Source organism: Rattus norvegicus, chromosome 7, assembly GCF_036323735.1.
Source record: "Rattus norvegicus strain BN/NHsdMcwi chromosome 7, GRCr8, whole genome shotgun sequence".
NCBI classification, from domain to species: Eukaryota; Metazoa; Chordata; class Mammalia; order Rodentia; family Muridae; genus Rattus; species Rattus norvegicus.
Window position 1 is genome coordinate 29,473,428 of NC_086025.1, and position 19,239 is coordinate 29,492,666.

The window sequence follows — 19,239 nt, forward strand, 5'->3', positions numbered from 1 at the left end:
ATGTGAATGCTTCACTCCTTCTTTAAATGAGGAAAAAGATTACCCTTGGCAGGGAAGGGAGAGGCAAAGATTAAAACAGAGACTGAAGGAACACCCATTCAGAGCCTGCCCCACATGTGGCCCATACATATACAGCCACCCAATTAGACAAGATGGATGAAGCAAAGAAGTGCAGACCGACAGGAGCCGGATGTAGATCGCTCCTGAGAGACACAGCCAGAATACAGCAAATACAGAGGCGAATGCCAGCAGCAAACCACTGAACTGAGAATAGGTCCCCCGTTGAAGGAATCAGAGAAAGAACTGGAAGAGCTTGAAGGGGCTCGAGACCCCATATGTACAACAATGTCAAGCAACCAGAGCTTCCAGGGACTAAGCCACTACCTAAAGACTATACATGGACTGACCCTGGACTCTGACCCCATAGGTAGCAATGAATATCCTAGTAAGAGCACCAGTGGAAGGGGAAGCCCTGGGTCCTGCTAAGACTGAACCCCCAGTGAACTAGACTATGGGGGGGAGGGCGGCAATGGGGGGAGGGTTGGGAGGGAAACACCCATAAGGAAGGGGAGAGGGGAGGGGGATGTTTGCCCGGAAACCGGGAAAGGGAATAACACTCGAAATGTATATAAGAAATACTCAAGTTAATAAAAAAAAAAAAAGATCACTTGGAATATGCTAACTTAGGAGACCCCCCTAGAACTGCCACCAACCAAAAGGATGAATATGTCATCAGACAGGTGTCTGAGGCTTACGGAGATTTCCCACTTTGCTGTGACCTGCCTGCCTCATGTTTCTACCAATATATTTGAAAAGCGTCTTCGTGTGTGACAAAAAGTCCTAAGTGACTATAAAGGCTTTGTCAAACTCTTAACCATATTAGACAAGTAATTTGGGGGGAACCTGAATCTATGTCCCTAGGCCACGGTCACTCACATGTGTCTTCAGAAAACATTATCTTTTATCTTACCTGGGGTCAGTGTTGCACTTTTGCATTGATGCTGTTTTGAAATGGAAGCCTTTCTATACCTCATCTTCTGCTTCAGCGGTTCTCAACCTTCCTAACACCTCTGCAACCCTTTATAACACAGTTCCTCATGCCGTGCTGACTCCCAACCATAGAATTATTTCATTGCTACCTCATAACTTTACGGTAGCTACCGATTTGAATCGTAATGTAAAATATCTGAAACGGGACACTTCCAGGTTGCGACCCACAGGGTGAGAACCCATGCTCTATTTGGAACCCTTGCCTCTTAGGACATTGATTAATGTCTAAGAAATAGACACACGGGAAGAAAATCAAGTGGGGCAACTGAGAGTTGAGAAGGCACCCACTCACACTGCCCATGCCTGGCCTAAAATCCCTGTGGATAAAAAAAACAAAAAAACAAAAAAACTCCTTGTCCAACACTGAATAGAACTTATTATATTTAGACTTAGGCCAGAACTGTGGGGTTAAACTCACAAGTCACAAACTGAAAACCTAGCCATGACAAGGTCTAATACTGAGCAGGAAATAGGGCATATATGCCACCATAGCTAGAATCACAGTACAGTAAAAATATTCAGAAAACTAAAAGTCATTAAAACAGGACACTGAACAGCCAGGCCAGTAGTCATGAGAGCTGACAGGGCAAGGCCACAGGCCTAGGGAAAAAACAACAGGAAGTGGTGTCTGGGCTCCTTTGTATAAGGTAGGAACATGGTGACTCAGCACTTCCTGCCGTAGGCCTACCACACCCTCCGCTGAGCCGAGCTGCCTTCCCTTGTCAGGCTGCCCCCGGTCCCTGAAGGAACCACCTGGAGACTTTCAAATACAAAATAGAAGGGCAGACTTTGTAGTTGTTATGGCTGTTACTGTACCTCATTACAGTTTTACTTATTTACATGTTGTTTTTCAATATTTAAAAGAAAAAATAAGAAAAACAAATCGAACTCTGCAGACTGGGAAGGGTATCAAGCCAAATGCTAAGCAGCTAAAGGAGTTTGCTTCTCGCTTCGGAGCCACACTTACTTTTATTTGACACAGGCTGTCTCCAACCTTCAGAAGCTTCTCGTTGTAATAGTCGGCCGGCAGCCGGGGGGCGTATTTGGTCCAGATATTAAACAGAGTGGTGGCACTGTAAATAAAGGAAAAGGATGTCTTCAGAAAGAGCAGGCAGCCTCAGTTAGTCAGTGGGCCACCCCTTTAACACTTGCCTTGTGCTGAGTCTTTCTCTTATTCCTCATTGTTAATGTCTACTAACAAACATTATTAAAGCCAGGACGTGCCCAATGTGGAACCCTTTTTACATGTGTGTTTTTTTTTTTTTTTTTTTTTTTTGGTTCTTTTTTTCGGAGCTGGGGACCGAACCCAGGGCCTTGCGCTTCCTAGGCAAGCGCTCTACCACTGAGCTACTACCCCAGCCCTTACATGTGTTTTTTTAAAAAACTCCTTTTGAAAGGAGCTTTTAACTTCACAGTGAAGGAAATCCAGAGGTGTCCCTCCACTCCCATCCCCAGGTATGAACAAGCTGTGTGGTCTCTATCAGTGTCCACCCTTCTGGGGTTCTTTGTCGCCCGAAAGATCTTAGCGATGTCTCAGAAAGAAGTCCAAGGACCAAGTCACTAAAGGAAGAAGCACAGTGCAGGCTAGGTAAAGAGCCCAGAAGCTGCCAGAAGATGGAGCAAAAGTCATGCCTTTTAAGCTAGGCATGGAATAGAAATAGACTATTAATAAAGGAGAAAGCACTCCTGAGGCAGGAAGTGAGCCAGTGAACCAAGGAAAGAGCCATATGGTATATGATCTGTTATAGCTCCCTCCTCTCTCTTCTTTGCATTTCATTCGCTCCACACATGCTCCGTTCCTCAGGCTGTGTCAGGACTCCCACTGTTCCTCTGCAGACTGGCTCCTTTCTTATGTTAACCTTTATATATATATATATATATATATATATATAGAGAGAGAGAGAGAGAGAGAGAGAGAGTGGTTTTGCCTTGCATGCATGTGTGCCATGTGCATGCAGTGCCCAGGAAGACCAGAAGGGGGCATCAGATCACCTATCGCCATCTACAGGTGGTTGTTAGGCAGGGAACTGAACCAAGTACTCGGCAAAAGATGCAAGTTCCCTTAACCACTGAGCCATCTCTCCAGCCCCTTCCCGTGTTCATCTTGATGTAGCTTCTGTTTCGGTTTCTACTTTTTTACTGTATCTTGTTACAACTGATGAGGCTGCCCCTAGCACATCAAGAATTGACAAAGTCCAGGGTTTCTGGCAGGGTTCACTCTGCTGTGGTACTTCTGATGAGCTTTTGACAACTGTATAATGATACTTAACAGCACTGTCTCAAGATACAATGTTTCGCCGTCCTGAGATTCTTCTGGGCTCCACCTACACATTTCTCCCTTGCTCCCTAATCACTGATCTTTTTACTGTTGCCATAACTTTCCTCTTGCAGAATGCCACATAGTATAGAATCTTTTCAGACTGCCTTCTTTCTTTTAGGAATATGTATCTACATTCCTCTATGTCTTTTCCCGGTTCACCAGTTTGCTTCTTATACTGATTAATATTCCATGATTGGATAAGATCGTTACTTATCTTTCATTAACCTCATAAAGAACATGATGACTGCTTATACATTTTAACAATTATAAAGCTGATATCCATATCTGGGGCTGGAGAAACAGTTCAGTTAATAAAGCGCTTATCACATAACATGAGGACCTGCGTTGGAGAACATGTAAACAGCCAGGTCCTGTGGCACTTGCTTGTAATCTCAAGGAAGCAGAGGCAGGAGGATCTCTATGATTCAGTAGCCTATCCTAATTTGTAAGTCCCAGATTCCAGTAAGAGACCCTGTCTAGAAAACAAAAGATAGCTCTTGGTGGAGGATTCAAGGTTGAACTCTGGCCTACACACACACACACAGGTGGGGGAAGGAAAGAGCGGAGGGAGAGAGGTTATTATGTGGATTTTATGTGGATATAATTATAATCCTCCTTTGGTTAAGTGCCAAAAGCCACAATTACTAGACAGAATTATTAAGGGTATGCTTAGCTTTGTGAGAAATGATAACTTGTCTTCCATGAGGCTACATCTACCATTCTGCAACTCCTCCAGCAAGGGGCTTCTGTTCCCTTTCACCAGCATTCAGAGCTGCTGAGTCCTGGGTTTTAGCCTTGTAGTCATCGGCCTTGTAGGCAATCTCACCATTGTTTGGATTTGAGGCCCCCCAATGTTGTTGCATGTGGGGCATCTTCTCGGGTTTATGTTCCATCAGTGATACCTCTTTGGTGAGATGTCTGTTGGCTCTTTGGCCAGTTTTTTTTTTTTTTGGTCAATATACATATATATATATATATTATTATTATTAACTTGAGTATTTCTTACTTACATTTCGAGTTTTATTCCCTTTCCCGGTTTACGGGCCAACATCCCTTTGGCCCTCCCCCTCCCCTTCGATATGGGTGTTCCCCTCCCAATCCTCCCCCCATTGCCGCCCTCCCCCCAACAATCACGTTCACTGGGGGTTCAGTCTTAGCAGGACCCAGGGCTTCCCCTTACACTGGTGATCTTACTAGGATATTCAATGCTACCTATGAGGTCAGAGTCCAGGGTCAGTCCATGTATAGTCTTTAGGTAGTGGCTTAGTCCCTGGAAGCTCTGGTTGCTTGGCATTGTTGTTCATATGGGGTCTCGAGCCCCTTCAAGCTTTCCAGTTCTTTCTCTGATTCCTTCAACGGGGGTCCTGTTCTCAGTTCAGTGGTTTGCTGCTGGCATTCGCCTCTGTATTTGCTGTATTCTGGCTGTGTCTCTCAGGAGCGATCTACATCCGGCTCCTGTCGGTCTGCACTTCTTTGTTTCATCCATCTTGTCTAATTGGATGGCTGTATATGTATGGGCCACATGTGGGGCAGGCTCTGAATGGGTGTGCCTTCTGTCTCTGTTTTAATCTTTGCCTCTCTATTCCCTGCCAAGGGTAATCTTTTTCCTCATTTAAAGAAGGAGTGAAGCATTCACATTTTGATCATCCGTCTTGAGTTTCGTTTGTTCTAGGGATCTAGGGTAATTCAAGCATTTGGGCTAATAGCCACTTATCAATGAGTGCATACCATGTATGTCTTTCTGTGATTGGGTTAGCTCACTCAGGATGATATTTTCCAGTTCCAACCATTTGCCTACGAATTTCATAAAGTCATTGTTTTTGATAGCTGAGTAATATTCCATTGTGTAGATGTACCACATTTTCTGTATCCATTCCTCTGTTGAAGGGCATCTGGGTTCTTTCCAGTTTCTGGCTATTATAAATAAGGCTGCAATGAACATAGTGGAGCACGTGTCTCTTTTATATGTTGAGGCATCTTTTGGGTATATGCCCAAGAGAGGTATAGCTGGATCCTCAGGCAGTTCAATGTCCAATTTTCTGAGGAACCTCCAGACTGATTTCCAGAATGGTTGTACCAGTCTGCAATCCCACCAACAATGGAGGAGTGTTCCTCTTTCTCCACATCCTCGCCAGCATTTGTTGTCACCTGAGTTTTTGATCTTAGCCATTCTCACTGGTGTGAGGTGAAATCTCAGGGTTGTTTTGATTTGCATTTCCCGTATGACTAAAGATGTTGAACATTTCTTTAGGTGTTTCTCAGCCATTCGGCATTCCTCAGCTGTGAATTCTTTGTTTAGCTCTGAACCCCATTTTTAATAGGGTTATTTGTCTCCCTGCGGTCTAACTTCTTGAGTTCTTTGTATATTTTGGATATAAGGCCTCTATCTGTTGTAGGATTGGTAAAGATCTTTTCCCAATCTTTTGGTTGCCGTTTCGTCCTAACCATAGTGTCCTTTGCCTTACAGAAGCTTTACAGTTTTATGAGATCCCATTTGTCGATTCTTAATCTTAGAGCATAAGCCATTGGTGTTTTGTTCAGGAAATTTTTTCCAGTGCCCATGTGTTCGATATGCTGCCCTAGTTTTTCTTCTATTAGTTTGAGTGTATCTGGTTTGATGTGGAGGTCCTTGATCCACTTGGACTTAAGCTTTGTACAGGGTGATAAGGATGGATCGATCTGCATTCTTCTACATGTTGACCTCCAGTTGAACCAGCACCATTTGCTGAAAATGCTATCTTTTTTCCATTGGATGGTTTTGGCTCCTTTGTCAAAAATCAAGTGACCATAGGTGTGTGGGTTCATTTCTGGGTCTTCAATTCTGTTCCATTGGTCTATCTGTCTGTCTCTGTACCAATACCATGCAGTTTTTATCACTATTGCTCTGTAATACTGCTTGAGTTCAGGGATAGTGATTCCCCCTGAAGTCCTTTTATTGTTGAGGATAGTTTTAGCTATCCTGGGTTTTTTGTTATTCCAGATGAATTTGCAAATTGTTCTGTCTAACTCTTTGAAGAAGTGGATTGGTATTTTGATGGGGATTGAATTGAATCTGTAGATCGCTTTTGGTAAAATTGGCCAATTTTTAAAAACAGGTTGGTTTGAGGTTTTTTGGGTTGATTTTTAAGAATCTGATGCATATTGTAGACTACAGTTTTTTTTAATCATATATGGATTTCGCCAAGCATTTAGTCTACAGCCCAGCCAAGCAATGACAGTTCTCTCCTTTAATCCCAGTACTTAGGAGGCAAAGGCAGGCAGACCTCTGAGTTTGAGGCCAGCCTGATCTACAGAGTGAGTTCCAGGGCAGCCAGGGGTATACAGAGAAACCTTGTCTCAAAACAACAACATCAAAACTCACAGCCTTGGGGCTTGAGAGATGGCTCAGTGGTTAAGAGCACTGACTGCTCTTCCCAGAGGTCCTGAGTTCAAATCCCAGCAACCACATGGTGGCTCACAACCATCTGTAATGGGATCCAGTGTCCTCTTCTGGTGTGTCTGAAGACAGCTACAGTGTACTCATATAAATAATAAATAAATAAGTCTTTAAAAAAAACTTCACAGCCTATGCTGCCTATTTTTCTTCATACTTTTTATACAAAGATCCTTAATTTTGACCAACTTAAGCTTGTTCATGTATTTGGAGTTATGTTTAGAAAGTAATTGCCAACCCAAGGTCACCCAGATTTTCTCTTAGGAATCTTGCTGTTTTGAGCATTACATCTAAGACAGGTGGTCCTTTGAGTTGCTGTCCAGGATGGGGGCAGTCTGTACCTAATTTTATTTTCTTGTATGTAGTTGTTGAGTATCGGCAGCATCAATCTGTTTCACTCTGTTCCTTTGTCAAACCGCAGACTGTATGTCTGAACTGTGTGTTCTTCCTCACTGACTTGCCCATCCTTTCACCAATATCACACATACCTAGACTGCTACAGCTGTTTCTAAATCCTAAGAGTGTGCTGTATTGATCCGCCAGCTTTGTGTCTTTGGTTTCTGTGCGTTTGTATCTCATTACAAACAAGGTAGAAAATGAACAGAGACAGGCTTGTGGACCTCCCTTTTCCCAGGGGTCATTGGCCACCGGCCCATGAGGACAAAGGGAGCAGAGTCGATAAATAGGTTTTCAGGTGACCTATGATTATGAACAGAAATGACTTGGGGATAAAGATCAATTTTTTTTATTCATTTATTATATATAAGTACACTGTAGCTGTCTTCAGATACACCAGAAGAGGGCATCAGATCTCTTTACAGATGGTTGTGAGCCACCATGTGGTTGCTGGGAATTGAACTCATGACCTCTAGAAGAGCAGTCGGGTGCTCTTAACCGCTGAGCCATCTCTCCAGCCCGATAAAGGTCAATTTTATTTGGGGGTAAATCAAGGGTTACATAGTTTGGGGGAAGGTGGTAGGAATATTGGGATGGGAGGAAGCAAAGATCATTGGCAGAAGGCTAAGGTTATGAGATGCCTTGTTAGCATGGGGAAGCATTCCAGGAATCTCAGGTGCTTGCTGAATGGGTTTGATACCTGGAGAAAGGATGCTGGACCTGTAACCTCACCAAGGATAAATTACATTCTGAAGGTAAAGGGTATGGAGGTTCCCAGCTCCCCGGACAAGTTCAAAGAAGGAGAAATCTGCTGGTAAAGGAAATCCACAATTTTCATTGAGCATCAAATTTTGACCTTAGCTGGGCTTCCCAACACAGGGGAATGTGTCAAAATTACAGGCATGTGCTACCACTTCCAAGATAGTATTCACTTCTTGTCTCAAGAGATATGAATACCTAATACAGGTAGAATGTCTTACTTTGTTTTCCTATTGCTGTGATAAAATACTCTGATATTTAAGACAACTTAAGAGGGGAAATGGTCTCTTCTGTTTCACAAGTGAAGGTACAGCCCATCATGACAGAGGAGTCAAGGCAGCAAGAGCAAGAAATGCCTGGTCGTGATATATCCAAAATCGAGACCTCATGTTTACCGGTCTGTACAGTCCAGAATGCTAACTCAGGGGGTGGAGCCATCACAGTCTGGGTCTTCCCACCTCTTATCAAAATGGTGTCCCACAGGCATGTGAACTTAAAGAAGCCCTCACAGGTTTTACAGAGGCTCGTCTCCTAGGCAATTCGAGATTCTGTCAGGTTGGCAACTAACACTAACTCCACAGTAGTCAAGGAAAGTATAAAGCAGCAGTTCTCAGCCTTCCTAACGCTTCGACCCTTTAATCCAGAATCTGTGTTTTCTGGTGCTCTTAGGGGACCCCTGAGAAAGAGTCCTTCAATCCCCAATAGTGTCGTGACCCATGGGTTGAGAACCACTGGTATAGAGGAAGCAAAGAGGAAGGGAGGGAAGATGAAGGGGAAGGAAGGATGAGAAAGGGGGAGGGGATGGTGACTGGAGCAACAGTAGGTAGGTTGGGAAAATTCTTGCTTTTATTTTATTCCAAGAAGAGCTCAAATATCCAGTCAATCCTTCCTCCCACCACATAAAATGAAAACAAGCCATCGGTATTATAGAAGTGGTTTTTAATAAAAATGAAGAAGGTAATAAATTATTGCCTAATTTATTCATTCTTTGAGTTAACACTGATCTCTTCTCTTTGGCCAGAATATTATGAGTATGACACTGATCTCTTCTCTTTCTCCAGAATGTTATGAGTGCCTCTGGGATTAAAAAAAAAATCCAAACTCCCCTTAAAACTACCCAATGCTGCCTTCTAACATCCTAGACACAGACCTTGTTGGGAACAGAACGAATCCTCCTAGAAACAAGCACACTGTTGGAGCCTTAACCCCACAGGGGCAACTGCACTGGGAACCTCACTGCCTCTGAGGAAGCAATTAAGGTTAAATGAGGCCACATAGTAGGATCTTGGTCTGAGGGGATTACTCTCCTTCCCAGAAGGGATTCCCAGAGTTTCTTCAGAACTATGCAAAAAACAAACAAACAAACAAAGGCTTTCTTTAAGCCACTCAGTCTGTGACATCTTGTTAAGCAGGAGAACTGAAGAATATAGAATTGGTGGTGACATGTGCCTTTAATCCCAGCACTTGGCAGGCAGAGACAGGCAGATCTCTGAGTTTGAGGTCAACTTGGTCTACGGAGTGGGTTCCAGGACAGCCGGGGGCTACGCAGAGAAACCCTGTCTCAAAAACCGAACAAAAACCCTGCAAATTGGTACTGACTTCTCACATGTACTCATCAAACCATTCATGAGACAGTATCTGCAGATACAGATCAATTGATTCATTAAGGCAATTAAATGATACTGATTGGGTCCCCAGTTGAGTAAAGGGGACGTAGCACCCCCTACCTTTATGGAATAAGAAAAGAAAGACAGTTTCTTTGTTCGTTTTGTATTCTACTTGCTGTCTCTCTCATGAAGTTCCACAGTATTTAGATGCAATAAATTCAAGAAATCTACCCAGCCGGGCCCAAATCCTTTCATTCTGTACCTAAAACAGTTAATTCGACCGAGGCTTACAGATGAGGTGACTGTCAGGTTTGTTATTCATAGAAGCAAAATACCAGCTTAATTAAGTCAATCTGGGTTATGTAATGAGAAAAGAGCTTTCTTTCTCCTTTTTATTTATTTATTATTTCTTTTTACAGGATCTGAAGCTCGGGAATGCTGCTCATTAGGAATGCCTTACGTAATGCAGGGGCAAAAAGTATCCTCTATAGCCCAGGGTGGCCTGAAACATATTGTTATAGTCCAGGCTGACCTCAGACTCAAACCATTCCCCCATGTCAGCTGCCAGGGGTTGGAATCACAGGCATGGGCCACCCTGGCCAGCTTTAAGAATAAAAAGCTAACGAGTTTCATTCTGCTGATTGGCTATAACAGCTAGGAGATGTTCTGAATGTCCTAAAGAAAATTCTTACAGTATAATCAGAATATCTAGTGCTTATGACAAAAGCTCATTTTAAAATATAACACGTTTATATAATGGCATTGTTCGTATATAATCAAGATTTTTTTCTTCTTTTTTTTTTTTTTGGTACTATACATTTTTATGCTTGTGGAAAGTCCTATAGTTAGAAAAAAGAAAAGAAAAGCTTTGATTTTAAGAAAAACCATCTGTCAAGCATGTTATAAAAGCAACTCCTATCTCCTGGGCTCCCAACCGACTTCCCAATACCACTCTTGCCCCACTGGGACATCATCACCCAAGCAGCATTTTCAAATAAAAATTACATAAGGGCGATCCCTTCCCAGGAAGGTGTTCCTCCAGCAGCTGACCTCTACAGTCCTCCGAGCCCCACCGCTTCATCTAATGGCATAGCCCACTGTTGTACCCGTGTTTCCCAGGCTGGCCCTGAATGGGCTTCTCTCTATTCATTCAAGATGCTTGGTTCTTCCCAGCCCAGGATCTCTCCTTTCTCTCTGTTTGCCTGGTTGACTCGTGCACATTCTCCTTGGCTCAGCTTAACCTTGCCTCTCTTGCCCCTCCTTTGAAAGCAAGCTGCCATTGAGCTCCCCCTGGGCCTCTACTGGAGAGCCACCTACTTTAACACGCAGGCGGGCAAAACGCCCTTCCACGTGACATAAAAAGAAATAGATCTGTTTTGGACGCTGGAGAAAATACAAGATAATAGAGTCGTCGGGTTCCCGCGGTATCGAATGTCTGTGGAGTGTTTGCTGTGTTCCAATCCCCAGGCTATCGACTAGACATGGAGCAATGCAGAAGGGAAAAAAAATTATCCCAAGCTTACCAGGAAGCTTTTATGTTTTAATAAAAAAAAAAAAAGACAAGCAATATACAAGAAAATGAAAAGTTAAGTAAAATACCAATTGATAGATAATTCTGATTTAGGCAGAAGAAGAAAAAAATAAACCTGTCTTGGATAGCGATGACTGAACAGAGACAGGGAGGAAGAGGGAGAGCCAGGTAACTGGAAATCTGGAAGAAAAACCTCCCAGACAAAGGAAACCACAAATAGCCTCTGGGGCAAGAAACTAGCATTTCTTTGGCAAGTCCCAGGAAAAGTGCTGAGCTCGGACAACGGAAAGGCTGGGGCAGATCCTCAGACCCCGGAGAACAAAGAGGGTCTTAAGTGCATGCTAGAAGCTGTGGCAATCAATATAGACTTCAGCTAGGAGCAGCTGATGTGCTCGCAAAGAACACCCTGACGGCTACGGAGGAGACGCAGTGGAAGCGGAAGAAAAGTGGACCTCTGGCCTGGAATGCTGAGCACCGGGATTCTAGAGGTCGGACAAAGGGAAACCATTCAGATAGGACGTGTGTGGGAGCGAGGCTGGGTGGGTAGTGTGCTCTCCTTGGGCTTTCTTTACACGGGGTCTCACTCAGCTGGCCTTGAACTCAGGATCCTCCAACTCAGCCTCCGATGTTGGGGTGATAGGCAGGCAGCACCATGCTGGGCAAAAGCCACTGTTTCAGTTTGTTGTTTTATCTTATCTTATTTGTCCTCACTCCTTGGTCAACAACTCCCTCCCCCTCCCCCTCCCCTCCTCCTCCATCAGCAGGATATGCTGCAGTTGATTCTTCCTTTCCCAGGAATCACTTTCTCTCCCGGGCTCTGGGAGCACCAGCTACTTCCTGGTTCTCCTCCGACCTTCCTGGCCTCTCAGTCTTTGTAGGTTACTACAGGATGGATCATCCCAAAGGCTCTGCCCTTCACTGTCCTCTGTACCTAAACCCACTCCCTTGGCTAAGTTACCGGTCATCGTATTAAACATTGTTAATGGACTGATGAATCCCAGGGGTGTTTCACTTCTGACCTCCAGCCCTGCCTGGGTGCTGACTTACAACTGCAGTATCTCTAAAACCAAACTCTCCAGTTTATTTTCTCCCATCTAAACCTGCTCTTCCTACTCTCACAGTGCCCAGCTTTTTCACAACTTGTTCCTGTGTAGCCTACTCTACAAAGAAACCCTTATACATTGTCCCCAGCCCTCCAACAACTTCCCTCTTCCCCTTTCTTCCTCTTCCTCCTCTTCCTCCTGCTTTTCTTCTTCCTCCTCCTCCTCTTCTTTTTCAAGACAGGGTTTCTCTGTGTAGCCCTAGCTGTCCTGGAACTAATTCTGTAGACCAAGCAGGCTTTGAACTCAGAGATCCTCCTGCCTCTGCCCTCCAACTACTGGAATTAAAGACATATGCCACCACCATCCTGCTTTGTCTTCAACTTTCAAAAACAAGAAAAAAAAATAAGATACCTTTTTCTGGTTTTCTCTATCTATCTTCCTTACCACCCCATTTCTAATTGCAACAGTCATCAGATATCCCTTGGCCATATCCCCTGCTTTACTCTTCAGGGAAAAGTAATCTCTCTCTCTCTCTCTCTCTCTCTCTCTCTCTCTCTCTCTCTCTCTCTCTGTAAAATGTGTCTGCTGGCTTCTCCCCTACTTTCAGAGGGCTTAGTGTGAAGTCCTCTAATAGATTTATGAAGAGATAATTAGCACTGAACATCATATATACTATATTTTCTTCTATTCACACACACACACACACACACACACACACACACACACACACACATATCCTTTGGGGAGGGGAAGGTTTATTGCACTTGTGGGTTACAGTCCAGTCCATGACCAAGTGGTAATAGGCCAGGATCTCAAAGCAGGAACCTGGAGACAGGAACTGAAGCAGAAGCCATGGAGGAGCATTGCTTACTGGTTTGTTTCCCCTTGGCTTACTTGGCTATTTTCCTTGTACAACCCAGGCCCACCTGACCAAAATTAGCACTCACTGCTCAGGGTAGACTACACCCTCTGATACTAATCAGCAATCAATAAAACGCCCTATAGACATTCCACAAGGCCAATCTGACGGAGGTAATTCCTCCAGAAGAGGTTCCTTCTTCCAAGAAGCATCAAGTTGACAACCAAGATCAGCCATCACGTGACAAAGTGTCCCTTATGAACAAGGTACAATAAGAGATGAGCTATTCTAGGGTGGAACAACTATAACCAACTACATAGAAGTTACATGAGTGGGCTGGAAAGATGGCTCACGGTTAAGAGCACTGACTGCTCTTCCAGAGGTCCTGAGTTCAAATCCTAGCAACCACATGGTGGCTCACGGCCATCTGTAAGGGGATCTGATGTCCTCTTCTGGTATGTCTGAAGACAGCCACAATGTATTCATATAAATAAGATAAACAAATCTTTACAAAAAAAGTTACATGAACATGGTGACTCTCGAAGCATCTAACCGTTCTGTGGGTCTTGGTCATTCAAACATACATTTTTTCACTTTTTCTTATTGAAACACTCTTTTTTTTTCCACTTACAGGAGGAATTTACACCTTCTCCTTGGTACATCTGCATCCCCAGCATCATTACTCTTGGGCTTCATGATTATTAAGTAAAATACGGGTGATGTTAACACAAATCCTGAGTTACTGTGACAGTCAGTCTGATAACCAAGATGGCTAACGAACAAATGGATCAATGAAGACTACAGTGTGCTGGACAAAGGGGTGATTCAAATCCTGGGTGGGTCAGAACAGGGCAGAGCAAGATTTTACCAGACAGCTCAGAAGGGACTATAAACAATGTTAACTGTTTGCTTCTGGAATTTTCCATTTAAGATTTTCATAGCCTTTGACCACGGGTAAGTGAAACTGGGGGTCAGGGGAGTAGATATGGGGGCTGTGGGGGTGGGAATACTGTGTCCCATCTTTGTTTAGTACAAGATTATACTCACAGAAATATATGATTTGGGGAAGAGGGGTTTACTGTTAACTTGATGCCTTCCTAGTTTTGAGAAAAGTGCCTTTCAAAGATGTAGCTACTAGGTGCTCAAGCAAATCGTTAAGATGTTTGAATAAATAATAAATGTAAGTTAAAACCGTGTATTCATATTAAATGCATGGCCAAAATATGTAGTTTAAAATATTCACCAGAAAGAAAAGTTATCTGCCAGTCTGGTTTTCTTTGCCGCTTGCCTATATGTCTTGTAATTACTCATTTCGAAATGCATTAGATCAGAAAACATGGCAACATGAACAAAGCCAAATCTTAGAAACAGGTAGTTTTTAGTTCACAGGATTAAGCTGGATTAACAAACAAACAAACAAAAATCAATCAGATGCTCAGAAAGAGCCACCAAGTTAAGAGGAAAAAGAAGTTTCTGTAATCCCAACGGAATGTAAAGAAAATAAAATGTACAAGTTCACAATATGACAGACTTGAGTCCTAACTAAAAGGATCTGGGCAACCTTCTCAGAGTTGGTCTTAAGTCTACTTTTGTTCTGTTTTGTGACCCATGGGTGAGTCAAGAGAGGCCATAAAAAGACGCTGAGACCAAACCCTGAGTTAGGAAGCTCTTCTGTGCAGACTTTTATTCTGACCTGAGAAGAAGACTAGAAACGTGTAGGAAGGGCTAATGGCTTTAAAAGCTGGGAATGCCCACAGCTCAGTTTGTCTCCAGGGCCCCGCCCCTGTCGTGGTCCTCCAATGGCATCTCTTGGCGCCCTCCCCAGCGCCCTGCCTCAGCTTACCACCTCCGACGGAATTCGTGTTTCTGTTCCTCTGAGGTGGCTAGAGCCTTATTCTTCTTCATAAAGCCCAACAGCTCCCGGATCTCCTTCTCGCAAGAGGCCAGGAGCGGGTTTTTACCATCCAGGGGCCCGTAGAAGGCGGCAGAGGGCAGCAAGTCCTCGGAGCGGGTCCAGTGCGGAGGGATGGTGGAGCTCGACTTGGACTCGGTGGGCGACTTGAGAACCGCGGTGGAGGTCGGTGGCGGCGTTGGGGGCAGTTGCGCCGGCGACACCGATGTCTCAGAGCCCGGGGATACCTCAGAAGAGCTGGAGGAGTTGTTGGAGGACGCCATGTCTACCAGAGTCCAGCAGGTTAGGGGCTGGTGTACAAGCGGTTGCCAGGCAACGATCTCGCAGCAACCTAGCCACCGGCACGCTTTCCGGAAGCACAGCGGCCCCTAGAGGGAGAGGAAAGTACCGACAGCCTGCTTAGCCCATGCTGGCCTCAAAGTCACTACCCTCCATCCTCAGTCTCTTGAGTGCAGGGATTACAGACATTCATAACCAAGGCCGCTTGAAAGAGGGTTTTAAAACAAAGAATCGATGAAAAGAAAAATAAAAATAACCATCAAAGATTTCACACTACGTTTTTTTCCCCATTTGGAGCACCTACTAATAACCATGGTTACAATAATTAAAATGGATAGGGAATTATTCCAAGCATTTTGAAACATTGCTTTTCTCATTAATCTTCATGACTTCATACTTCAGCTTCTATCCTAGCTCCTTGGTTTCACAGATTAAGAGAACATAGCTTGACTTTGACCAAACTCAGAGGATAATGGAGCATCAGGGGCTAATTATATGCTGCAAAGCCAGCGATCATACAGAATTTGTTGTCCTAATGATGCCCCCAAAAGAAAGCGTCGAAGCTGTATTCCCAAACCGGAATTAGGGAACTCTCTGACAGTCTGGTTAGGACAAGCACCTTGCATGGCTATGTTCTCTTCCCTCTGCAGTTTGGGCTTGTGACTGTGGCAATCATGGAATTACTTCCACTTCAGCTTTATCCTAAATGTCACCGTGTTCTAAATCAATGTGCCTTTTACTCGACTTTAACTTCTTGACGTTAATATACGCTATCGGTTAATATATGCATAACGTTGGCTAATAGTCCTAACGGTTATGCTAACACTAAGAAATGCTCTTTTCGGTTGGGGATTTAGCTCAGTGGTAGAACGGTTGCCTAGCAAGCGCAAGGCCCTGGGTTCAGTCCCCAGCTCCGAAAAAAAAAAAAAAGAAAAAAGAAAAAACAAACGAAGAAATGCTCTTTTCTTGCCTCTCACAGGCCACGTGGAGTCACATTTATTAATTTGGGATTTGAATCTCAGTTAGCAGACCTACTTTTCCTTACAAACTATGCAAGCCCAAAATTCATTGAAGAGCCAGAGGTAGAGGGTGGTTTTAAATGCCAGGTCTTTAACACTGAAAACTACTACCAAGTTTTTCACACACAAAACGTAGATGGTGACCTTGCACCCACTGAATACTAAGCAGCTCATTAGGCTGCAAGCGTATCTCCTCCAGTTCCAATCTCATTTCTCCCGGGCCCTATGAATCCATGCTAATTCATAAGGCCAGCCCCTCCTCTGTCCTATGCACTGTACCCTGATATACTTGAAAGGAAGATCACGGGGAAATTGTTCACTGGAGCAGGTAACTATGGATAAAGAATCTTCCAGTCCACCAGTGACACACAAGGACACCAACCTCACTGTCGGAGACCAGTTCTCCAGCCAAGAGGCAGAGTCTATTCTCGATGCCCAGTATTTTATATTCGAGGTGAGCAATATAAACTGTAACATTTTTAAAGAATGCAGGTTGGGGTCGAGGGGAAGGTGTCCATTGAACTTTTGTCAAAAAATATTAATAGATACCTTTTTTTAAAAATTGGCTTGCTAGATTCTCCCAGATCTCATTTTCCCTTGTTTTCACTTAGCAGCCCTGTCCACTTCAGATCAAAAGCCAGTGCAAATTGCTACTGAGAACGATCTATTGTAGTGACGACTAGAATCAGCAGGAGGCAGGATCCAATTAAATTAAAGTGGTCAGAGAAGAGGAGAGGCCAGAGAACAAAGTAGGCCTGCTCCTTCCCAGCTTTTTTACAAATGACCTTTCTCACAGTGTACAGATTTCAAAGTCGCCGGTAGAAAAAGAAATGTGACGAAACTCAAGCGCTTGAATTATGAAACGGTCTATCTTAGTCATCACCTACCCCCCCCCCCAGCCTCCGCCCTGCACTCACTTCTGTTAACAATGCCTCACTGGCAGTGGGTTCTGGAAGCCTGTCTGAATATTTAAATGGGTGTTAGATTCTGAATCATCGCTGTGGAAGATGGGAGTTTCTATTATGTTCCCTTTAGCTTATAGTTGAGGGGTTTTTTAAAAGAACACTTTCAGAGATCTTCATGTAAGGAAATGCCGCCTTTATCACACTCTTCCTTCCCTTGTGTCACTTTTCCTCATTCTTCTTGTAATGAAAGACTGCATAGAGGCCACCACGGGCAAGGCGGGGCAATGTAAACACCTCCCTCAGAAATAATGCAAATTGTTCGCTCTTATAATTAATGCCTTTGCCAGCCTCGGGGATCCTCTCTGCTCGTTCGGAATCCTTCTATGTCTTAAGCTACGGTTAGAGAGATAATAAGCTGTTGTCTTCTGTTAGATATTTAACTGTTAATCACTCAGACTGCTCCTAAATAGAAATGTGTGATCCTTCAAAAAAAAAAAAAGTACAGAATTCTCCTTTTCCCACTTCACCAACTAATGTGAGAACTCGAGTCCTGGCTTCCCCCTTGTTCGCCCATCCATTCCGTTAAATACCCCCATTCCTTTGTGTAGTCCTACGATCTGCACATGCGCACTCGCTCTCCCTGCAAAGAAGCAGGTGAGTGTGGACAGCTACCCATCGTGGGAAAAACACACTGTGGAATGTGTTCTGATAAGGTCAAAGGATGTTACAGAAGTCCCGAGATGCAGCTCGGGGATGGAGAGAGAATGGAGGATTCCCAGGGAGACAGTGGCGTAGCTATGGACTAGAACTGCCTCTCCTTAGCTGGAAGACCCTGCAACATTCGCTTGCCCGTTTTTTTTTTTTTTTTCTAATAACCTAGAGCTGAGCCAAGGAAGCACAAAATGAGCTAGAAGGGGGAGCATGCCCAAACACAACGAGCAGCTGGAGGGTGTGTTCAGAAATCTTTATTTGGTTTTGTGTTGAGTGGAACCCTTCAGACAGAAAGGTGTTTTCTTCCCCAACCTATGACAGCTCGACGGGATTTTTTTTTTTCAGCTTTAAATTGATGGAAAAGAATACTGTGGTGGTCTGAATAGGATTGGTCCCCATAGACTCATGTGTGTGAATGCTTGGCCCATAAGGAGTGGCACTATTAGGAGGTGTGGCCTGGCCGGAGTGGGCTTGGCCTTATTGGAGGAAGTGTGTTACTGAGGGTGGGCTTTGAGAATGTCATATAGGCTCAGGCTAGACCCAGTGTGAAACAGTCTCTTACTGCCTGTTGATCAAGATGTGGAACTGTCGGCTCCTTCTCCAGCACAATGCCTGCCTGCATGCCACCATGCTTCCTGACACGACAATGATGAACTAAGCCTCTGAAACTGTAATGCTTTCCTTTGTAAGAGTTGCCTTGGTCACGGTGACTCTTCACAGCAATAAAACCCTAACTGAGACAAATACCCACATGACCATATTGATTTTCACTTCAAGTACAGTATTCAATAATGGTGGAGTCATGTTTCTGTGCACTCTGTAAAGATTATCCTTGCATTATTCAAATGACAATTGATTTCTGAACCAGCAGAGGTCTGATTCCAGGCCAGATTTTGGTATCGTTAAGCCTATCTTACCTTAGTATTTTGTAGACAGTGTTCTCCATCACCTTCTGACTAGTTAAAAGAAAAATCTTGTGGCCTATAGCAAAAAGCAGAATAGTAACATGGGACTTCCAGAGAGAGAAAAGAACTCTGGAAAAGACATGGAGGAAGAAGCAGGCTGGGAAGGAAAAAGGGTAACTAACCAGCCACATGAGGGAACTTAGATTAGCATAAAGGGGATAATTGAGTTATAAGCTAGCAGAAAACAATGCCTAGCTATAAGGCCAAAAGCTTATAAATAAACTGGGGCAGGCATAGTAAGACCCAGGGTTATACACTAAATTACATGAGATAGTCATTGCATGGTAAAATAGACTTTGCCTAGGGATAAGTTTGTCCAATTCACTAATGTAAGTGGTCGGAGCACACCTAGCGTTCATTAAGCAAGGCTATGGTATTTGGCAGGCTAGAAGTGTTAAGTTCCTCTTGACCTTACGAGACCTTCAGTTTACAACGGGCTCACCAAGACCC

General features: G+C 43.9%; 1 protein-coding gene across 9 annotated transcripts in view; it reads right to left on the reverse strand.

The window, feature by feature from the left end:
- The window catches only part of Cfap54 (cilia and flagella associated protein 54), a 286,409-nt gene extending 270,285 nt beyond the window's left edge, over positions 1-16,124 (reverse strand). For all 9 annotated transcript variants that reach the window (XR_005486835.2, XM_039080085.2, XM_039080086.2 and 6 more), the window contains exons 1-2: positions 14,842-16,124; positions 2,018-2,123 (exon numbers count right to left, since the gene is read on the reverse strand). Coding sequence is in view for 8 of the 9 variants with exons in the window: in XM_039080085.2 (XP_038936013.1) it covers positions 2,018-2,123; positions 14,842-15,173 (438 nt within the window). In the remaining variant the exon portion in view is untranslated. The remainder of the gene's footprint in view (positions 1-2,017; positions 2,124-14,841) is intronic.
- Between the last annotated feature and the right edge of the window lie 3,115 nt (positions 16,125-19,239).